General features: G+C 43.8%; 1 protein-coding gene across 9 annotated transcripts in view; it reads right to left on the bottom strand.

Annotated features, from left to right (window-relative positions):
- The window catches only part of ntng1a (netrin g1a), a 302462-nt gene that overhangs the window by 92525 nt on the left and 188822 nt on the right, over positions 1 to 21115 (bottom strand). For 3 of the 9 annotated variants that reach the window (XM_030397934.1, XM_030397935.1, XM_030397932.1), the window contains exons 1-2: positions 20449 to 20866; positions 8856 to 9520 (exon numbers count right to left, since the gene is read on the bottom strand). In XM_030397934.1, the coding sequence (XP_030253794.1) occupies positions 8856 to 9104 (249 nt within the window). In that variant the 5' untranslated portion in view covers positions 9105 to 9520; positions 20449 to 20866. Of the gene's footprint in view, positions 1 to 8855; positions 9521 to 17823; positions 18664 to 20448; positions 20868 to 21115 lie in introns of those variants that run through there. The other 6 variants (XM_030397929.1, XM_030397933.1, XM_030397937.1 and 3 more) reach the window with 4 other exon arrangements.

The raw sequence follows: 21115 nt of genomic DNA, 5'->3' as shown, positions 1-21115 counted from the left end.
GTAAATAGCAATATTCACAACAGCAATACACAACATTAATTATTTGGTAAACCTCACCTTTTGTACACAACCCCTCTATTCTTACAGATCACCAACTATGGATACATGTAGCCTACAAGACACTAAATCAAATTAAGAGCACTGCTTTGAACTGCAGTGTAGAGCTATTTAGTCCTTGCATAGTCAAGCAATTTGGACTGCTTTGTTGTTGACAAAAAATTGATTTTGCTGGAAAGGATATGTCTGATCTTATTTTGTAACATACCGTTGTTTAGTTGATAAGCATTCATAGCCTACTTGGACAACCAAGGCAGTTTCCTTGTGTCATTGTCAGTGGGCTTTTGGAATGTTTTATTTTTACAGTTAAATGCCTGAAAAAATGTATGTGGTTAACATGAGTTTAACAGATTTTCAGATTATGTTCTACAACATAAAGTATATCAGGTAATACCCTGCATTCTAAAGTGTGAACATGTCTTAAAAAAGGTAGTTGCTAACAAGTGGCTACATGAGACTAAAGACATTTTGGGGGTCATTAAATGTCATTATCCACAAACATGGACACCAGATTGTGTTTTCCACAGAGAAATTTTTTGTGAAAATCCAAAATCCAATAATCCAACTGAAAAATCCCGGAAGACTTTTGTCGAGGGAACCAGAGCAATGCTAACCTCATTGTACAAAAATGCGTCATTGCTGCAGCAGTCTATTTTGACAACTAGCATCCTAGACTGGTTCCCATGAAGCTGGGAATTAGTGTTTTTTCCTATACTATCCTCAATACTATACTATTATATCTAGTAAGTTAATGAAATGCTTCTTTCCTTCAAAGTAAAAACTTGGTTTGGCTACCAATGACTAGCTGAATGCTTACAATTGCAACGTTGTTTCATCCAGTGGTTAATGAAGCATCAACACATTCAAACTAAGACAGGAGTTTAAAGTCATTTCCTGTGTTAAACAAGCAGACTGAATGGTACTTCAAGTAGGACTGGGGAACAGGTGATTGTCTCGGCTTAAGCTGACAACGTAAAGGCGCAAAAAGATCTTGATAAAATAAATGAATTCAGCATCAAAAACAACAACAAAATGTGAAAAAAAAAAAGCCGGGTGTTTCCTCTCTCCGTCTTACTCAGACTGTGGGATACACTAGCTGGGCCACAACATGCCCATAACAGGAAGTGTGGGACTTTCTGCCAACACCTGTGTAATGGACTTCTCTTGAGCTTGGCCTGGACTCGCTCACAAGTCTGCGTTTGGGTTGGCACCTGAAGACAGGGAAGAACAAGTGGTTGGAGGAAATAAGAAAATGATAAAAATTCAGACAGTGCCTGGCGCTCATGCAAAGTTTATAGCATGGGATGGGTCGGAGAGAATATGATGAGATTCTCCTGTGACCGCGGCGCGTATAACCTTCACGTTGGGCGGATAGATGCGGGCTGACAGTTCTGTGCTGTGTTAGACAATATTCGACCTATTCTCGCTGCACTGGTAGTGTTTCAGTTGAATATATCAGGCTACAAAATAAAAGCTTGTTATGCTCCTGGGTTCAGATTAAAGGGAAGAGGGGCTGATCAGCAGTGCCCGCATCAACTGCAATCCGTGAAAATTCATTGTGAAAGGTCATGAATGACCAATGTTGCTTTAAATGCGCTATAAACATCGGACACGGGGTGGACCTGAGGAGACTCCACACAGACAGTGACGGCCTCAGACACAGCTGCAGGAGGGAGAGGTGCTGACGGTGCTGCAGCAACCCCACCACCTGCAACTGGGTTAGGTGTACTATGTTTTTTCTCCACTGCATTACTCCATACTTCTCCCTATCTTTCTTTCCATAAGGTTTCCTATAATATTTTGTATAGAGTCCTGTACTCATTTGTCTGTAGACCTATTGATCTGTTGTGGCAGGAAGGTTTGGACCGGATTCAGACAGCCTCTCTAGAATGAACAAAATATAGTTCAAATGCAGCTTTCAGCAGGACAAAAAAAAAAAAAAAAATGCTTTTGATGAGTGACGACAGGCCGCTGTCAGTGGAGACTGCATTTCTTAACCATACTGTTTCGCTGACCATGCATCATATTATCCTGTCAAGATGTGATCTGCAATGTTGCGAGGGCATTATGTAAGTCTTTTGCACAAAAGTGTAAATAGGTGTAACTGTAATGCTGTGGTTTTATCGGGTAAACTGCAATTGTATTGCAAGCATAAACAAAGGAAAACAAATTTGTCTAATTGTAAAACTATTGTGAATCTTCATGCAACAGCCTCGCCAAATTTACTTTATTTAAAAATTAAATACAGACGATAAATGTACATATTGTTTCCATTATTGGTTGCAATGATTGCCCATCTGATGACACCAGTGTGCATGATTGACACTATCCATACTGGTTGCATCATTAATGGTTCTGTGGCTGCAGCTTTAATCCTGTTAAATAATACAGTGTTACTTTATGGCTCCTCAGATAATGAGAAGTGCACCCATTTAGGAGAGTGTATGCTACCTTAACTCCAAACTGAAAGTGTTGAGGGTTGATTAGACTAATTAAATCACATGAAAAGACACAGAATTCCCCTGAGCACCGATTAAACCCATGCGTGAAAATTTCAGTCAAGTCTCAAACGCTGCCTGTTGGTGAACTGTGCAGAAATAACAAACTCAAGCCTTGCTCGGCACTCCAGATAGCTATCGGTAATCAAACAAAGAACAATACGACGGGAATTCGTGAATTGCACACGTGTTTCCTTTAGCGTGTTTCTGTCTGTACCCTGTGCCTCCGTCATGAATTTCAATAGAACTCTTGATTTGGTTTGATCTGGCTAAGATGAAAGAAGACACATAAAAAGGATCAAGTTGACTTAATCCTCTGATGTTAAACAGTTCTATTGAATGAGTAATTAGTTTTTCAATGCTCGTTAATTGCTTCTACATTCCTGGAATCTGACCTTTTTAAAAGTCAATCAGCAGGTTCTGAAAAGCTGCCTTTGTGCTTGTTTTCTGCAATCTTGCCCCCTCACAAAAACGCCGATATAAACAAGCTTGTATGACAGAATGTCACAGGCAACACTGAAGCCACCTTGCCTTTTTTTCTCTCACTCTCGCCTTCCTCTAACCCCCCTACACTGACTGTTACAATATGAAATGAGACATATTGCTGCTGACAGCGCACTCGTTTCTCAAGAAAATGTCAGCGTCGAGCCTGTTGAGAGGCGGCGCGGTGTGTGAGTGAGGGGCGGGTGAGGTACGGGGGAGTTAAAGCGCTTTGTCTGTCTGAGACCTCTAATCAGGATCAGCGAAGGAAAAGGTCAGATTTGTGGTATATCACAACGATAATCCATGGCATCCCCTCACTTGCATTAATTGTATGACACACCTGGAAAAGCCCCTGTATGGTGCTTGAAGTGGTTATAAAGCCGGTCATTGAGACAGTGAAGGCACATCTATATCACCGTCATGTGTGCTGCTTGTGTGCTTGGAAGCCATTGTAGGGATGATGAGCAATGTGGCATCTGGTAACAGAATCTCATGCGGAAGGGGGATGTTTTAGAAGTAAAAAACGCACTTTTGGGGAAACAAGGGCAACAATTCAACCCTGGCAAAATCCCGCAAAAACACTTAAAAGCTGAGGTAAAATCAACAGACAAAAACTAGAGTTTGGCTGCAACCCTTTCTCTAGTGCTGATTTAAACTGGAATGTGCCATCTGTTCAAGTGAGCCCAGGGGTGACTTTAAATGTGTTCAAAAACTGTACAGTAAGATGAAGAAAACAACAACTCAAACTTTAATATTTCTGACGTCTCAAGTTGGCACCAAGGACGCACGACAGTGAATTCATACAGTGACACCTTAAAGTTTTATCATGCATTAACTGCTGACAGATAATAACCACTTCACATCTGATCTTTGCACACAGTAGTTTCAATCTTGTTTAACATTTCACAACCTTGTTTCACCAAAAGGAGCACGCTTGTATTCGTTTTAATATAAACTGCTTAATTAAGAAGTCAATTAGGTAACATGCCATTATGTAAGATTACGTATTGCCCATTAAGAAAAAGCCTGGTAATATTTGCCCTAAAACTGCTGTTTCACAAATCTGTTAAATTGTTTTAAATTTGCTTTAATGAAAAAAATTATAGCACTTCACAGTCTACAGTCTAAGTGTCACATTCATCCATTCATATGCAAATTCATACACTGACAGCAGAGGCTGCCATACGACGTGCCAACCTGCTCATCAGGAGTAATGTGGGGTCCAGTGCTTTGCCCAAGGATTGACACGTAGCCAGGGGAGTCAGGGAATCAAACCAGCAGCCTTCCAATTACTGAGCAACAGCCATCTCTTATCATTATATTCATATCATCATATCATTTTCCATACAACAGAATGATAAAAACTATTTGCAAGTCACCTTTTCTTATCATGACACAGCTTTAATGACCTTTCATCGGGGCTAAAATTTGAAAAAAAAAAAAAAAAAGCTGCATGCTGCACCGCCGTTTCATTAATCTGCTTTGTTTCCTCATTTAGATTTGATTGGCTATGAAATGCACCGGCCTGCCGGGACTCGGGTTTCAGCATTCATCAGCGCTTCCTGGTTGTAAATTGATGGCACAAATAGAGACATAGAGTACTTGCACGGGAATGCGTAAGGACATTCACACACACACACACACGCACACGCACACACACACACACACAAACACACACACAAGCATGGTTTTCAAATTAGGTATAAATTATGGAGTTACACCTAGAAAGGGTGTTCTATGTTTAATGCCATGTGCATCAAAGAAGAAGCAACACATGCAAACTTATGCTGCTTGATAAGTTTGAGTGTTAAAGTAACTGAGTGGATGTTACTTCAGTTTAAACGTCTGCACTAAAGTAGATGAGACACTGATCATTCCCCTGAGAGTCTGGGTGCCCAGACACAAGGATAGAACTACTACGACCCAGTTACATTTCCCTTTACTAGTCAGAACAAACTTCCCTAAATGTAACAATTATATGCATTTACAATTTTGAGCTTGACTTCACAAAGGTACAGTTGTCGCTTAGTCTTAGTTGATTCATGGGAATCGGCTTCCTCTGCGTTATACATCATTTTTGTCTCAAGTCAGAGCTGCTCTCCTGCATCCTGCACTAACTCAATCATCAACTGGTTGGGGCTCTGCGACCTGTCCAGGCTTTTAAAGGCCAGTCTGAGTCTAACTGGAGGGGACAGTGAAATCTCATATGATGGCAGATTTGTGTGCCAGAGTTCAGTGAATGCCAGCTTATTGCTATCGAAAAGGTCACCGGGCTAGAAGGAGAATAAAAAGCCTTTACTGGGGTGGTGGGTGTATGAATGCATGTATGTATGTGTGTGTTGGTGGGGGTGGATGAAGGCCGAAACCTGAGATAACCATGCTCATATGGGCACCACACCCTCGAGCTGCTGCATCTCTCCCCGTCTCTCTCTCCTCTCGTCATGCTTTGGTGTCTGTTACCTTCAGCACTCCAGGAAGCAGACGCAAGGCTTCAAAATACACCCGCCTCTACGAGCGCAAAATCAATTACCAGAGAGATGAAATTCTCCGATAACTCGGCCTAATGATAATTGCCCCGAATCTGCAATGATCTGACTTACAATACAAACCACTATTGGCATTGCAGCAGCGTATTGGCAGCCAGAGTAGCTGGAATATCAATGATAATTGTTCTGATGTTGATTTGGAGCCACGTTACTGCCTGGGGTAAACATAAACCAATTGCAGAGAATTGGACTCTATGGCAAGCGGCAGGGGTCATATTTCACTGATGTTTGTGTGATCTGTGATGAGTACAGTACAGTAGAGAGAGGAAATGGTTATGTGGGAGCTAACCACTGCCTGTTTAATTGAAGCGCTCCTATCACATTGACTGCCGGAGACACGAGGGCGACAGCGCGCCGCTAACTCCCCGCTAATTCAATAAGCGATCATCAGACTGTTAAAAGGCTGGCAGTAATAATAATAAAGCCAGTTTCAACTGCACGTCCAGAAATAGCGCGGCTCCACTGAAGCATCAGACACAGATGACCGCCGTTGATCCAGGATTCATCCGCAGTCGCTCCAAAGCAAATAGGAGACGCGCTTCAGGTTCAAATGCGGATCAATTAGAGGTCACTGGACCACCCACAGGGAGGCTGGAGGGTGACCCCATTTTGTTGATGACCTCCTACATATCCTACCCACTCAACTCCCCTTTGCCTTCAACCAACCTTGGCCGATCATGGGAGTCAGCATTTTTTTAAAAAGTGCCTGAGAGATGTCGGGCTGAATAATGTGTCCTATGAATAAAACACATTAGCTACAAAACATGTTGAATTATTCACATTTCAGAGCCTCCATCCAGCCCCACGCAGTAGATATTAGTTCCTCAGTCACCGTATGCTTTGCACATAGTCCTCCGAGTCTCCGTCTCCCCCGTGTTCGCTCCCCCTTGCTTCTTTCTTGATCATTCGCCCGCTGTCTTTGTCATCTGTATTTTGTTAATCCCTCTCTGTTCCTCTGTGTCTCCTCTCAGCTGACTTTCTGCTGATGGCGACCGTCTATTTATACTCTTCAAGTTACTACTTTTCCTGGAACATCTCGCTATTTATCAAAAGAGCTCTTGAGGCTGTTGAGGAGTGCATTTGTTCTGAGAGAATCTTTGATGACTTGGTAACACACGACGGCCCAAAATGGATTCATCATTTAGCGTTAATCTGAGGCGACCAGCTGTGAGTTTCAAAGTAAAAAAAGGACCCGGAATAAGGCGGGAGGCGGGTTGCTAATTAAATACTTGACCTAATATGCATCTCATTTTATTTTCAGCTCCACCAGGAATTTGTGATTTTCATGATTGCGACGTAATTTGCAGAATCAACAGCACCACATGAACTTCAAAGGGTAAACCAATCAACAAATCACTGCTTTTTATTGTGCTGTTCAATTATAAAAATCCCTCTAATCCTACAAAATACCAATTTAAAGTTATCGCGATGGTAGAACCCTTCATGAATAAGTAGCTCGTGGCCAATTTGTTCAGTGATTCAACAACCCCTATTTTCTGTTTTTGTAAAAATTTAACAGAAAAGGGAGCTAAGTGGTTCATTATTCTAAAAACCCTGCCTCTGTTTTTGGACATAAAACAACTTCAAGTTAAACAGAATAAGAAAACAAGCTAATTGGTGCAATTCTTGTAATACATTAAACACTATTTGGATTCCTCTATTTGATTCACAGCAAACAATAATGATTTAACCAGTTGCCAGTTCACTTTCTTAGTTTATCATTTGAATGCTAACATTTGCTAATTAGCACAAATTAAACCTGAGGCTGATGGGAATATATTGGACAAATTCAATTTTTACTTGATAACGATGTTGGAGGACCAACATTATTACAATCAATCCTGAGGGGGACATGGATGTTTGTACCAACTTTCTTGGTTATCCATCCAACAGTTGTGGAGATACTGCACCAACATGGTGAACTAACAGACCAACCAACAGACCAACATTGCCATTAATAGGCCTCATTTCCACTGCAAGGTACTACGTGACTCCACTCTCTTAGACCCTTTAGTTTTTTTGGCTTTCCTTTGGCAAACGTTGTGGACAGTACCTAATACTATCAACACTGCAGACCACTGATTGGTCAGAGGAATTCATCACTAGATAATCTCATTGTCTGCGCTCTCTATTAATTTTATTTTTCTAATGACTGTTTGATCTATTATTTCCACAAATTGGCTGCCCTTCTACCTTGGGTCCTAATTGACATAACAACCAAAAAACTCAGATCATAGGGTTTCCCAAACTTTCCTGTCTTTTTTCTCACTGCATTCAGCCTTAATTTAAATAAAATGGGTCTCCTTGCTTTAAAAAAATAAAACAAAAAAAACTCCCGTCTTCCTGCCTAGATTCAAGGGGTACTATCTCAGGTGAAAAAAGGACTTGAGAAAAGTACCTGGTACCATAAGCGAGTCAAGTTGAGATAAATCAAGTAAAGTCAAGTTAAGTCAAGTCCAGTCGTACCATGAAGTGGAGGCAAGCCTACAGAGCAAAGTCTCTTGCATGGTGGAAATAAATAGAGACACATCTGTCACCCAACTAATTTCTTACAGCAATAAAAATACACTGAAATGGAACGGGGCCTAATGCGCCAGTAATGAAGGGTGACACCACTCTGCTTGAGTTAAAGTAGCTGAGCAATGAACACTTACAGTACTGCATGGGCAAAGGTGTCACTAGACGTGAGAAAAACAAAAAAGAAAACTTGTGTATTGTCAATGAAAATAGTGCTCCACTTACATTATCATACATGCTGCTGTATTTTTAGCCCACCTGTGTATTATTTCACTGTGAGATGGTTGAATTGTTAGGCCACTCGCTTATTCAGCTCTGCAAAACACACAACGACGCAACAGTAAAGCTGTTGAGGGAAGTGTATTTTTTATGGGACTCTGACGTGTGTGGGGTTGAGGTGAGTGTTTGTGTTCTCAGTAGTTAAGTCACATTACACAGTGTTTTCTGCTGGTACTGGTACTTCGACAGCACATCAGACATTGTTTGCAAAGCACACGGAGAAGCGGCTCCCTGAACAGCAGAACGTGACGTCAATGGGCACAAACTTCTATTTCTTCAGCCACGGAAAAACGTATCTGAGTCACACAAGCTTTGAAAGAGTCTGTCACGGCTGTGGGGTCAGAACAAGCCCGGGAAGATACACGATACAGAGACACAGATAAGAAAGCTACCATGGTGTTTTTTTTTCTTTTCTTGGTGTACAACATTTCGACAGGAGGATTTGGGGTTTTTCTTCACTTTTGCATGTACTCACCAGGGCACAATACGTCTCCGGAGGGTCTCCACAGGTGATGTTGGGGGGGTCCAGAGAAACCTTCAGGTACTGGGTCATGTCTGCTGCCTCTGGCTGGCAGGCCATGTAGTCCCAGGTCAAGCCTTCGTCGGAGTAAACCTGGGACTTACACACATCGTAGTGGCCCCATGCTGCAGGGTAGTGCTGCATGGCTGCCTGGCAAACACCGGTCCACAGCGCCTGCAGCGTCAACGCCAAATGGAAACGCATGACTGCTCCCCTCTCAGCTCCTTCTCAAGGAGGTGTGCAAACAAGGAATCCCTCTTCTACTTCCACTTACTACTACTCACTCAACTGGAGTGAGGAGGCATGCCAAAGTCCCCTCAGGTGGAGTGAGGGTCAGTTTAGAAGTTGCTTTTCTTTACTATTTCTGTCTCTTTTTGAAATGGTTTTTTTTTGGAGTGGGGGATAACTACAGTACAAGGGATGGTGCGGTTACCGGCCCACTGAGAAGATAAGAGGAGAGGACTGAGGGAGGGAGGAGGACGGTGGAGGAGGAGGAGAAGGAAGAGGGGGGAGGCAAGAAGGAGATAGCCCTCTGACACGCTGATAGGAAGATGAGTGACAGGTCTCCTCAGCTCGCCTGGCTGTCAATCATGGCCCTCGTCCTGTGTGGCGATCTGGTGCTGCGGAGAAACGAGAAACAGAAGAAGGGGGGTTGAATATACCTCCGGTGTGGGAATACAATTTGACAGTGAGAGAACATTAGCTGGCGCCGTTGCATGGGCAAAAGGTGTATGTGTGAATGGAAAGTCGGATGGGTGCTAGATAGGGGTGCCATGTTGGTGTTTGTTGTCCATCAAAACATAGAAAATCAGTAAGTGAGGCCATCAGGGTAAATTGGATCCCGCTGCTTTCACACCGAACCCTCATCTCACTCAGCGGTATCAATCCTACAGTGTTACAGTTTTCCCCATCCCCTCACCCTCCTCACACCCGTCCCACACCCCTCACAGCAAGAGCTGGAATGACAGATGGAACGATGAGTCAAAAGAGGTTCAAACAGGATAAAGAAACGCTTTGTTTTCCGCAACCACAGAGCGATTGCTCTTCGATTTATGCTGGTAGATTGAATATACATTTAAATTTAGATGCAAAATATCATACTATTTGTGGAGCGTATCACTATTAAAAGCTATTGTTTACGCCAGCAGATATTCCTCTCCTGTGTCCAAACACACTCACAATGTTTTATTGTATTAATGTCTGATGAAACTTGTGCTAGTCGCCAATTACCATTCAATACGACAGAGTGCGATCATGGACTACTGGAGTCAGTGAATCGCCGGGAACTCATGCAGGACTATTATGACTGTGTCGTCATCAGTGGGTATATCAATGGCAGTGACTCTTTTTTGTGTGTGTGTAAAAACAATCTGTTGATCGGAGTGACTAGATTGATAACTTCATTTGAAATGTCATTAAGAAACGGCTCAAATAATGGAAAGAGCTCATCAAAGAAATTTCACATTAAGCACTAAATGCACTTCAAACTGTATTCATTGATATTTTTTACCTATTGATGGTCCAATATTCACTCCCCTTTTAGCTCAGCTTTGGTCTCCACCAACTACGGAGGGCGATATCCATGTCTTTAGCTGCTAAACGCTCCGCTATATTCACCAGATAGCCACTAACGTTGTCAGTGGGTAGGTAGCTGCCTGCTGTGGCCGACAAGACACTGATGAAGGTGAGAGTGAACGTAACAGAGGTTGCCAGCTGTAAAATCAAAACAAACCACATGAAAGACGCTTGTAGAGAAGAGAAGAACTGCGGAGCTGACAGGTCGGCACTACACCTTTCATATTACACAGAGTCACCTAATCTATGGTTAACAAATAATATTGATCAATGAGCAATTTAAAAACAAATCCTAAAAGAGGATAAAGTGGCCAGGCTTAGCTGATATAGTCCCACTTTGTGGTTGAGGATAAAAACAGTCAAAGGTTATCATAAATATCTTGTGACTCGTGCTGCTTTCAAGTTTCCTCTTTTAAGTGGTAGAGCTGTCCATAGCAGAGGCAACTGCACTATATCACATACAGTGATTTACCTCCCAGGCTGAGTAGCATCCATTTATATCTGCCAACCATCACATACTATGGCCTCACTTTTCCTTTTGTCTGAAGTTCTTGAATTAAAACCACTTATTTTAACATAGCCGAGTGTCGAGCTTTCATACATTCAACCCCGCTGTCCGTTTATAGTCTACATTTTAAGAAAAATGTTTGTCCTTTACTTTGTTTTTGAATTGACCTTATAAAGTCTTTTAAACTAGTCCGTCTACAACCTGCATATACCTTGATCTCTCTCTCACCAGAAACACAGCAGTAAGCCAGTTGGCCGAGCCCGTGGATACAAGTGTGTGAAGGCTTCCTGCCTGCAAACAGCAGCCTGATTGATGGAGACCGGAGTCAGTGGTCAGAGACAGGAGGGACACACTGGCAGACATTTTAGCGCTGCTTAATCAGTCAGCCGAATCTGTGTGTGTGTGTGTGTCTGTGTGCTAACCAATACAGCAACCAGTCATTCTGGTTCAATTGGCAGCTAGACGCACAGTGTGTTGTCATTGCTAATTAATTCCAATTTTTATTTATAATTAGATTAGAAAAGATTAGATTAGACACTGAGTCACAGCAGCATTGAAGAAGAAATAATAGTTTATCAGTAAAAATAAAACATGGGAAGCAGGGGGAAAATTGTATTATACCACAGTCCAATTTGTTTTTAAATGCAAAAAAGCAGCACTCTCAGTCGAGCACAAGCTGCGACAGGATGATGAGGTGACTTATGTGTAATGTGAGAGTGTGAGAAAGACAATATGTCACTGGTACTCTATATAGGAGTCAGCACAAGGACTGAAGACGCATTTAAACACATTCACACCCTCCAGATAACGATAATATGCACACATGCTCAGATTCAATGTGCATATGATGTGACCCGATACCGAAAAAACATCAATGAGGAAGGCACATTTGCCACTGTCGCACTTACGTATACGTGGGAATGCCATAATATTTGTATTTGCCTGCACGTAATGTAAATCTGATGTGTTGTGTTAATGTGAAAGAGATCTAAAGCTGCATTTGAGTCAGATATTTTCCTCCAGAGCCGCTTAGAAATGATGGAATGTAAACGATCACTTTAAAGAGCACCCGAGAACGGAGGTGAAAGGTTAGTGGTATACAAATACGTCCTATACAAAGCAGCAAATACACATGAAGGAAACAGATCTTTTAATGCTACTGGAGGTATTCAATCCATGAAATGTTAAGATGAAAAATATAGGATACGATCTCAATAAAAAAAATTGCCCCCATCTCATACACAAATAATTCCAGTGCAAAAAAATACAGATCCATCGCATCAATAGAAAGAAACATATTCCACAATTATGGCTGCAAGATTATCGTGAAAAACGCGAGTATTAGGAGTCAGAGGATGGAGGAAGGAGGAAGAGGTTAAGGGGAGAAAGAAATGAAGCACCTTAAATGTAAAATGTAAGAATGTCAATGGGGGAGATGTCAGCAGGTGAGGAAGCAGCCAATTATCCAGAGGAACTCTTGGCACCGAGCTCCCTGTTCCCCATTAAGAGACATAATATTTCCGTGTTAAGGGGGAGACTAAAGAGATGGCCTGCGATGTCTGCCTGTGTACGTGTGTGTGTGTGTGTGTGTGTGTGTGTGTGTGTGTGTTAAAGTGTGTGAGAGCTTCACGTGCAACCTCTGGATACAGAGAGGTTCAAGTCATGGGTAATGAGACAACAAGCGCTGGCGAGGCTCCGATAACAAGCAATAGAGATCACAAAAGCGGGGTCATAATCACTCTACCATCCCGGACACGGCGGCCCCTTCCTCTCATTACTCCCTGCTTATAACCCTCCGTCGCCCCAAGGAGATGAGGCGAGGGAGAGAAAAAGGAGAGCAGATGGGAGAAGTGTGGATGCGCATTTTAAGTGAGATATGGGTTTATTTTAGGGCGGGTCGCTTCCTCTAACCATCGATCAAGGTCCGAGGACATCACAGGAGGCGCGCTCACAGGAAGCCATGTACAGGAATATACATCGCACGGAGCGGGGAAGAAAAAAAAAAAAACACTTACAGGAACAGTAGGAGGTCGCTCGGTGTGAGGGAGGGTGACTGCTAGAAAAACAAGTTTTGTATTCAAAGTTGAAAATGTTTTTTGTAGACTATTGTGAATAGGAATTCTTATAAGGCACATTAAGTAGCCTGGTGACAACATGTTTATCCAGCACATCTTATCAGTTATCTTACAACTTAAAATATGTGGGAAAAGGAGATAAAGATAAAGAGTGTTAATGTAGAAGCTGATATTTTAAGGTGAAACAATGGATGAATGTTGGTTTAGGTTAGAGGCAACGTCAACAACAGGAAAGTTGAGTGAAGCAAGTGAATGTTATTCACCCTGGGTGTTGCATTGTTAGAGAAGACGCTCCAAGACATGTTTAAAGACCAATAATACTGTGCTTTAAATAATTATTTGTGTTGATACAGTTTTCGAAAAAAAAGGAAAAATACCTGGTAAATGACTCATTTAATTATTTTTCAAAAGTTTAACTAAAGGGTTGATAAAGGGTTAATTTTATAGTTAAAAAGAAATGTGTTAATACATATTTCAACAGTAAACAAACAATGTCAAGCTTTATATACCATTCATTAAACAGTTGTAACTGTTTATAACCATCAGTTGCAACTTAACATTAAACAATTGCTTAATAAATGGTTTATAAAGCAATGAAATGATTATGTACTTAAGTTTAATGAACTTAACCCATTTATTAATGTTGCTTATGATAAAGTGTGAGTTTCCACACCGCGCTAGTTCAAGCTGCACGCTGGGTCGCAATTAGCCTCCAAGCTCACTGTGATAACAAAGTCCTGCAGGTACGTTCACGTGTGAAACTGAGATTTAAGTTTAAGTACAGACAAACGTTCCTCTGAGTAACAAACTCTGCACACACCTGATGTGTGTGCAGAGTTTGATCCTTTGATACTTTGTGCTTCTGCACAGTGAAGGCCAAAAGTATTCACAAAGTGTAGATACAATACGCAGGATCCTTTGAGTGAAGATGGTCTTGAAAAACACGAAAACATGAAAATTGCAAGTTACAGAAATTGAAATATAAAAAGAAAAAGCAGCAATTTAAAGTTGGAGCGAAGAGGGAGATGAAGGTGGCTCTGACTTTGTAACACTATCTGAAGATGCATGAAAGTTAACCAGCCAAAATTACATTCTCCTGTGTGTGTGGGTATCAAACCAAATAGAGTGAGATTCAAATCTTAATAAATTATGCAAAATGTGGAAAATTTAATGTCTTGAGGACATCTAAATGTTATTTTACACTCTTAAAGAATGATGGAAATGAGATAATTGCTTGTAATGCTGCATGAAAATGATAACATTCAAAAGCAGTCACATGAATATGAACAATAAAGGTTAAAAAAAAAAAAAAAAAGAAGCTATGAGGCAGCATCAGGTCAAACATATCGACATAGTCCTTTCCCATATAAACCACATACAGTAGAGCGGTTACTGAGGTGTGCACTCAGCCTGCCCCGAAACAACAGGGGACTGTAGGTACCGAACTGCCAGCTCTGCAAGCTCGATTTTATATTTAAACACATGAATCTTTCACAAGGCCCTGTCGGCCCGTGAGAGAGAGTTTGTTCTGGCTTCTGAGTTCGTCACATCCCACCCAAACAGCCACCCATGCACCCACCGCTCGCCTCGTCTCTGGGGCTTCCAAACAGCCTTCAGTGTCCGCTTGCATTTCATTCCCGGGGCCACTCGAGCATTGCTGAGTGTCTCTCCAAATCACGGGGGAAATGTTACACGCATGTCCCCAGAGCCGCTCTTTACTACTATAGGAGGAGTCGCGTGTGAATCATGCATATCATCGAATGAGCAAATGAAGGAGCCTAATAGCTGCCTCTTCTCTCTCACTGTAAGCCTTACATTTCTGCAGGTGTACATGTTGTCCTGGGTAGGTAATCAGCTTCTTGCTCAAATGATATTTTGAAGTCTTTCGGTGGGAATTTTATCAAACAGCAACCTAGCACTTTACATTTTGAATTGACAAATAAGCACCCATATTGTTGATCTAGACTCGGAGTTTTTCTCCCTCTCGTCCCTTTCTTTCTAGTTTTGCCATATTGATCGTTTCGCTTTTTGTCGACCACTGGTTTGTGTTGGTTCAGCAGTTTCTTCTGCTGCTGGCTGTGTGGTGCCAACATTTTCATCTCCTCCAGACTTGCATTTCCAGTCGATCTTCGATCAAAAAAGGCCCGTTTTTTTCTCGCCCCGGACGAAGGTCATAATCTCCCACGATTGTCCCGTGGTGGCCCACAGGGGGCAGTACTTACACACCTGCCTGGCTGCTTCACAATTCGACAAATTGTCCTTAAATTCAAAAACTGTCCACTTTAGCTCTAAATGATGTGCTCGGCCCAGAGTAAGGTGGAATAATTACAAGGTTACAACTGATGTCCGAGCTATTTTCCTCCCTCCTTTCGTTTTTAATTTCGCGCATTTTATGCACTTTCAAGGGCAATTTCTGACCCCCGCTCCTGTCCTGTCTCTACCTACTTTCATCTTTTCTAACTCTACCTGTTTCGTATTCCCCACCAGTGCCTTACTAAAAGAGAAACAAGAGCGCGGGAGAGAGAAGGGCAGAAAGACAGGAGGGCAGACAGTCAGAAACAGATGAAAGACAGATAAAGATAGAAGCTGGCCCGGCTTCAGAAAAAAAAAAAAAAAAATACAGCCTCCTGCCTGCTCTCTGTGCTCCACTCACCAGATTTCTCTGCCTGCCTTTCCAGAATCCCTAATCTTCCCTGTTAACAACCTGCCAATAGTCCTCTGTCCTCATGAATAAACATATGGAGAGTGGAGCATGGCCCCGGCAAACATGACAGCCAGCGTTAGCGTGGAGCGGCGAGCATCCCTATAACGCATCCCTGGGGCTTGCCTCCCAGTCAGCCCATCACTTAGCGCTCTTTTCCACTTCTTAAAATGTCACCGCCTTCAATCGGCAGGCTTATGATCTTTTAATAATGACGACAGGTAGCAAATGGGTGGAGTGCTGACAGCTGGTTAAGTGACTCCGTGTTGGGGATGGGTGGCCTCAGAAGGAATCAAAGCCGCAGCTCTGCTCTAGGGTTAAACAAATAGTCTGGCTGTTTCTGTTCAGCCAAACCCGGGCGTGTATTTGAAGCTTGTTTTCCACCTCTGATGTGATAAATTATTACCTGTGTGTGAAAGCTGCGTGCAATAACGATGTCAGACATAACAAGTGTCTCGCCCTGATGGAATTTCATCAGTTTAGAGTTTTTTTTTCTCATTTTTGTCTACCTGCTCAAGAACACCAGAAATGAGGTGAATGACTGGAATGAGGCTGGTATTAGTGCTCTCCTCGAGCCGTGAGGGAATCGTCCCTTCAGCAGGATGCAGCTGCAGCCTCCTCCTCCAACCCAGGAGCCAGACAGGTCAGGCCTCTGAAGGCATCCCCGGCCCCTGCGTGCCTGCTGAAGACGTGCCTCCACCAGCTGCACATGCCACAGTCCTCTATCACTCCCTCCATCTCTGCTAACTCCATCCACCCCACCCCTGTCCCCGGAGCTGCTGCTGAAGCTGCCACATGCACTCTGTGTGCGTGAGAGCAGCACTTTTGACAGGGGTGACTGTGGCGCCGCTGCCCCCGAGTCGAGCTGAACACCCTCGGGCGTCAGTTACTCCAGCGCCACATAACACAGCAGTGCACGGGGCACCCGATGAGACAGTGAGACAAGATCACGCCTCCGCCCTCCCCTCCCCTCCCCTCCCCTCCCTCCCTCTCGCCTCTCCTCGCCACCAAGCATGCCTCTCTTTGCGACACGGGAACACCTTATGCATTATTAAAGACACTTTTCCTAAAAGGCTGCTAGCACATTATTCTGCAACCACAGTGACATGTCTGGATACTCAAAATGTCCACTTTAGCTCTGACGAATGTGCTCACCCAGGTAGCTGCTCTCATGCCTGGAAATATAAGCAGGAATAAAGCGATGTGGTCTGAAGCTGCAAACAAGCAAACAAGCCCGCAGAATGTGACGATTCATCGCCTGTCATTATTTCACAGGACGAGTGAAAAACACAAAAACAGGCTGCAATCAGATGACTCAGTCCATTAAAAATGACTGTTAATTGTGAATGGCATCTATAAAATGTCAAATTGCACAGTGCTGCCTATGCACGGGTTAAGGGTTAACAATAATTGTCAGGTATTAGCCAATGTAAACACGTGTGAGTGATGCAGATTACAACCACTACCAATAATACCATCACTAAAGAGCGAGCACAGCCACGGATTGTTGTGTAAAACATGTCAAAACCACTGGGCTGTGAAGCAAGAAGGAGCACTGGAGTCACGCAGATCTGAATGGCATGACAAAGACTGAAGCAATGAAGCATGTGCCAAAACAAATCTGACTGTAATAGGCTGCTCATGTAATGACGTATCAAAGGCAGGCCAATTGGCTCCAGCATGCATGACACAAATGTAATTACGCGTGATGGACAGGAGACGTTGGGTAATAAGTTCCACAAGGGGGCGCATCAGGAGATGACCCGAGGCGACGGTGTTAAGTTTTGGACGCAGTCAAGGTCGCGTCGTTCGTAAATATGAACATGTCCTCCTGCGTGGTTTTTTAGAAAGTCTCCAAAGTTGTTTGCGCTCTTTAGAGGTGAAATACGCACAGCTCTCCCCCTACCACCCCCTCCTTCTCTGCTCATTAAAAGAGATAACTGCAGCCCGGCCAGAGCCAAGTAACTTCCAACCACAACGAGTGGACACGTTAACGCAGGAGTGCGCGGTCCACGCTTCAGCGCACAGCGAGAGTAAACTTCACAAGCAAGAGGAAAAACTTACATTTGTCGTGCGGGGTACTCCGTGTTCCTCCCCTGCTCTTTAACGCCGCTCAACAAGTTCAGAGCAGCGGAATGAACATGAATGAAGAAGGAAGCTCTTTAAGATGCGCTCCTTAACGGGAATGTGATGAGTGCGCACGTCAGTCTCTGAGGAATCGCTGTGCGCACCATCTCTCACTTTTTTGTTTTTTGGCGAACCGAGAGGGTGGGGGAAGGGGGGGGGGGGGAAGAAACGATCAAGAGGAGGATTTTCCTGCCACTTCAAAACAAATGACTGATCACCGTCCTGAGGGCTCGGTCAGCACCGCGCCTGCTGCTGGAAACGAGGGGATTTGTGAGCAGGAGCTCCGGTGCCAAAGTGTCCATCATCCTCTTTCTCCAAGTGTCATTCCATCACGGCGTCAGTCTGAGGCACACTGATGTCCGCAGAAAAAAAGAGAAGAAAAACCCCCCTACCACTGCAAAAGAAAACTTTGACCCGCTGCCGTGCGAGCCTCCTGTGTTTTCCTGCCCTGTTTATAATTCCTTCATTTCCAAAGACTCCTGCGTGCGGGTCTGGCGCCAATCTCTTCCCCACTCTCTCCTCTGTCTCTCTCTCTCTCTCTTTCTCTCTCTCCTTCTCCCTGGCGCTGAGTAGGTTTCAGCCACTCAACAGGGACATGAATCACACCAATTAGACTGGGCGGCTGAGAATATCCGCCCGCATCAACGCATCTTCTCCCGGACGTTTCCCCGGCACGGCGCTGCACCGACCGCCCAGACGGAGATGACGGGGAGGATAATGCGCTCCGAGGCTTCTATTAGATGAGACGCACACTCAGCTTGTCCCCCCACAACCCCCACCCACGCACACCTATGGTTTCGCTCCCCCCCCACACCCCCACCCCTCCAGCCTGTCTCCAACCTCGCCTTCAACCCCCCCACCCCCACCCGCACGCATCCCAACACACGCACGCCATCCCTCTTTCGGGACCCGTTAGAAACTCAGGAGGGAGGAGGATCGCCTGGAGTTGAACCTCTTCTCGTGGAGCTCACCCGAGTCGCCTGATCGCGTTAAATTATCCAACAAATGCGGGCGTTAGTAGTCTAACAGGAATGATCGCATCCGGGTATAACAAGAGGAGGAACATCTCCGACTGCCGACCAAATATCTGAACCAAATATCGGAGGAATTTGACCAAAAGTGTGAACACGTGTGTCCGCGTCCCCTCGGGGGGCCGATCCGGTCCGAACTGGGTGAAACGCAACACCCCAGGGTTTGAGTTCCTTTATTACTGATCCTTAAACCGCACCTGATTTATTTGCTACAATTCAGAACGGTGCGTAGTTGTTCAAAAAAACGTGATTTAAATCCATCATGTAAGTAAAAAGGGGCGTGGGTTTGAGTAGTTTTACGACTTTTGCCTCATTCAGTGAGTCCTTTAAATTAGAAATAGGTGGAAAGGCGGGAAGTCTGAGTAAAGGACTTTTAATAGGAAGAAAGCGTCGCTCCAGTGCGAAGGTGCCATTTTTAAAAAAGAAAAGAAAAAGAAACTCTCAACGGATTATTGCGCTATTCATAAGTAAAAAAAAACATGAGAAAGGGGTCTTGCGTTGATGATGATTTCAAACCAAAATGCAATGTATGTTTTCGACATGTCAAAAAAAAAACCAATTCTGCTTTATCCGTACCTGACAACGAGATTCTAACGAGCGCACCGTCATCGATAAGCGCGAAGATTGAGCGCATGGAGAGAGAGGGTGTCAGAACTGCTTTAGTCAGGTCATGACACTTGGCACACAGGTTAACCTTCCAGCAAGCCTCGACAAGCCCCTACACAGCTCAATGAGTGGATGCGTGTGCGGTCTCTATAGGCCCAGAGAGGCCCTGGTCACCGCCCGCACAAAGCAATGTAACCTGTGCAGGTGAACGGAACATTCAGTTGTATCGTCAGAAAAGAAAGAAAGAAAGAAAGAATGAAAGAAAGAAAGAAAGAAAGCCGGACCTCGGAGAAAACGTGCATTAAAGTCGTTTTCACCAGTCAAAGATGAGATGAAAAATAAAAATGAATAGAAATCCAGCGTGAGAGGAAATATAAAATTGATGACAAGGAATCATGGGTGTGTTTTATCTGCACGGAGCATGACTGATTGATTTCAACACACTTGTATGTGGAGATGCGGTGCCCGTGCCTCCTCGGATCTGTGCGCTCACGGCGCGTCCCTGTGTCCCTTATAGCCCCACATATATATGCAAATATATAAATATATACAGCGGAGTTTTGCACAAAATTCCAAGAACAAAAGGAGTTTATTCTAAGAGACCAAAACGCTCTCGCGGTGTCTACAGACTACCATATTTAAAGCTACACCTGCTCTCTCTTTATTTATCGCACCAAACTGTCGGCGCTGTCGATCAGCACAATTCCACACACGGATAAGGCTGGGTTCTGAATGACAGCAGACAAAGAAAACCGGAAAAAATAGCATCTGCTCTCAAAATAGTCGGCTTACTTTGTCTAATCACGACGCACAATTTGGCCACCCACTCGGCGCGCGTCGCAGCGGAGCTTCAAAAGTTTACGCGCACCGGCGTTCGGATGGAGATAAATTAAATGTAAAGAAATCAGCTGCCTGAGAGTCTCACCTTCGTCTTCAGTGCTTCATACCGTCGAGGAGAGCCTGTCCTGTAGCCTGTTGCAGCCATATAAATCCGCTTTAAAACGGGACATCTTAGGAACGGGAGACTAGCCGTACAGAAGCGACCAGCGTGTCTCCGCCGCTCCCGGGGAATGGAGGAGAGCTCCCGGTACCTGCGCAACGTCACTTGGAGCCGGACACACAAGTGGAGACGGCAGGAGAAAATCCTCCGAGCCAAATGTAACCATTCAAAAAAAAAAAAAAAAGAAGAAAAGTTGGTATCAATAAGATTCCAAGTGTCTTGTTTAAAAAGAGCCTCGGAGACAGCAGAGAGTGGCCAGCCTCGCTGCTCTCAGACACAATGAGGCGATGAGCCTTTGACAACTGACTTTCACCTCAAGTTTATTTCTCTGCTGAAGCCTGTGAGTCGCAGCTGAGTGCGGCATGAACACAAACACCTCCAACTGCTCTCTTCAATTAGCCTTTATAAATCGTATGCTCTGGGATTTTTTTTTTCAGTTAAATTTTTTTTATTTTTTACCACTAAAACATTTTATTGTGACAAGTCACAGAGATCACAGGCAAATCTGATCATAAGCATCAGCAGCAGGGGTTTGTGGGTAGTCTATTGCCTTGCTTTAAGGCATTGAGGGAAATTGCTTTATTACACAAAA

Source organism: Sparus aurata, chromosome 19 (assembly GCF_900880675.1).
Source record: "Sparus aurata chromosome 19, fSpaAur1.1, whole genome shotgun sequence".
Classification (NCBI taxonomy): Eukaryota; Metazoa; Chordata; class Actinopteri; order Spariformes; family Sparidae; genus Sparus; species Sparus aurata.
The sequence above is the reverse complement of the archived record's forward strand: the minus strand, read 5'-3'. Positions and strand labels throughout refer to the sequence as shown.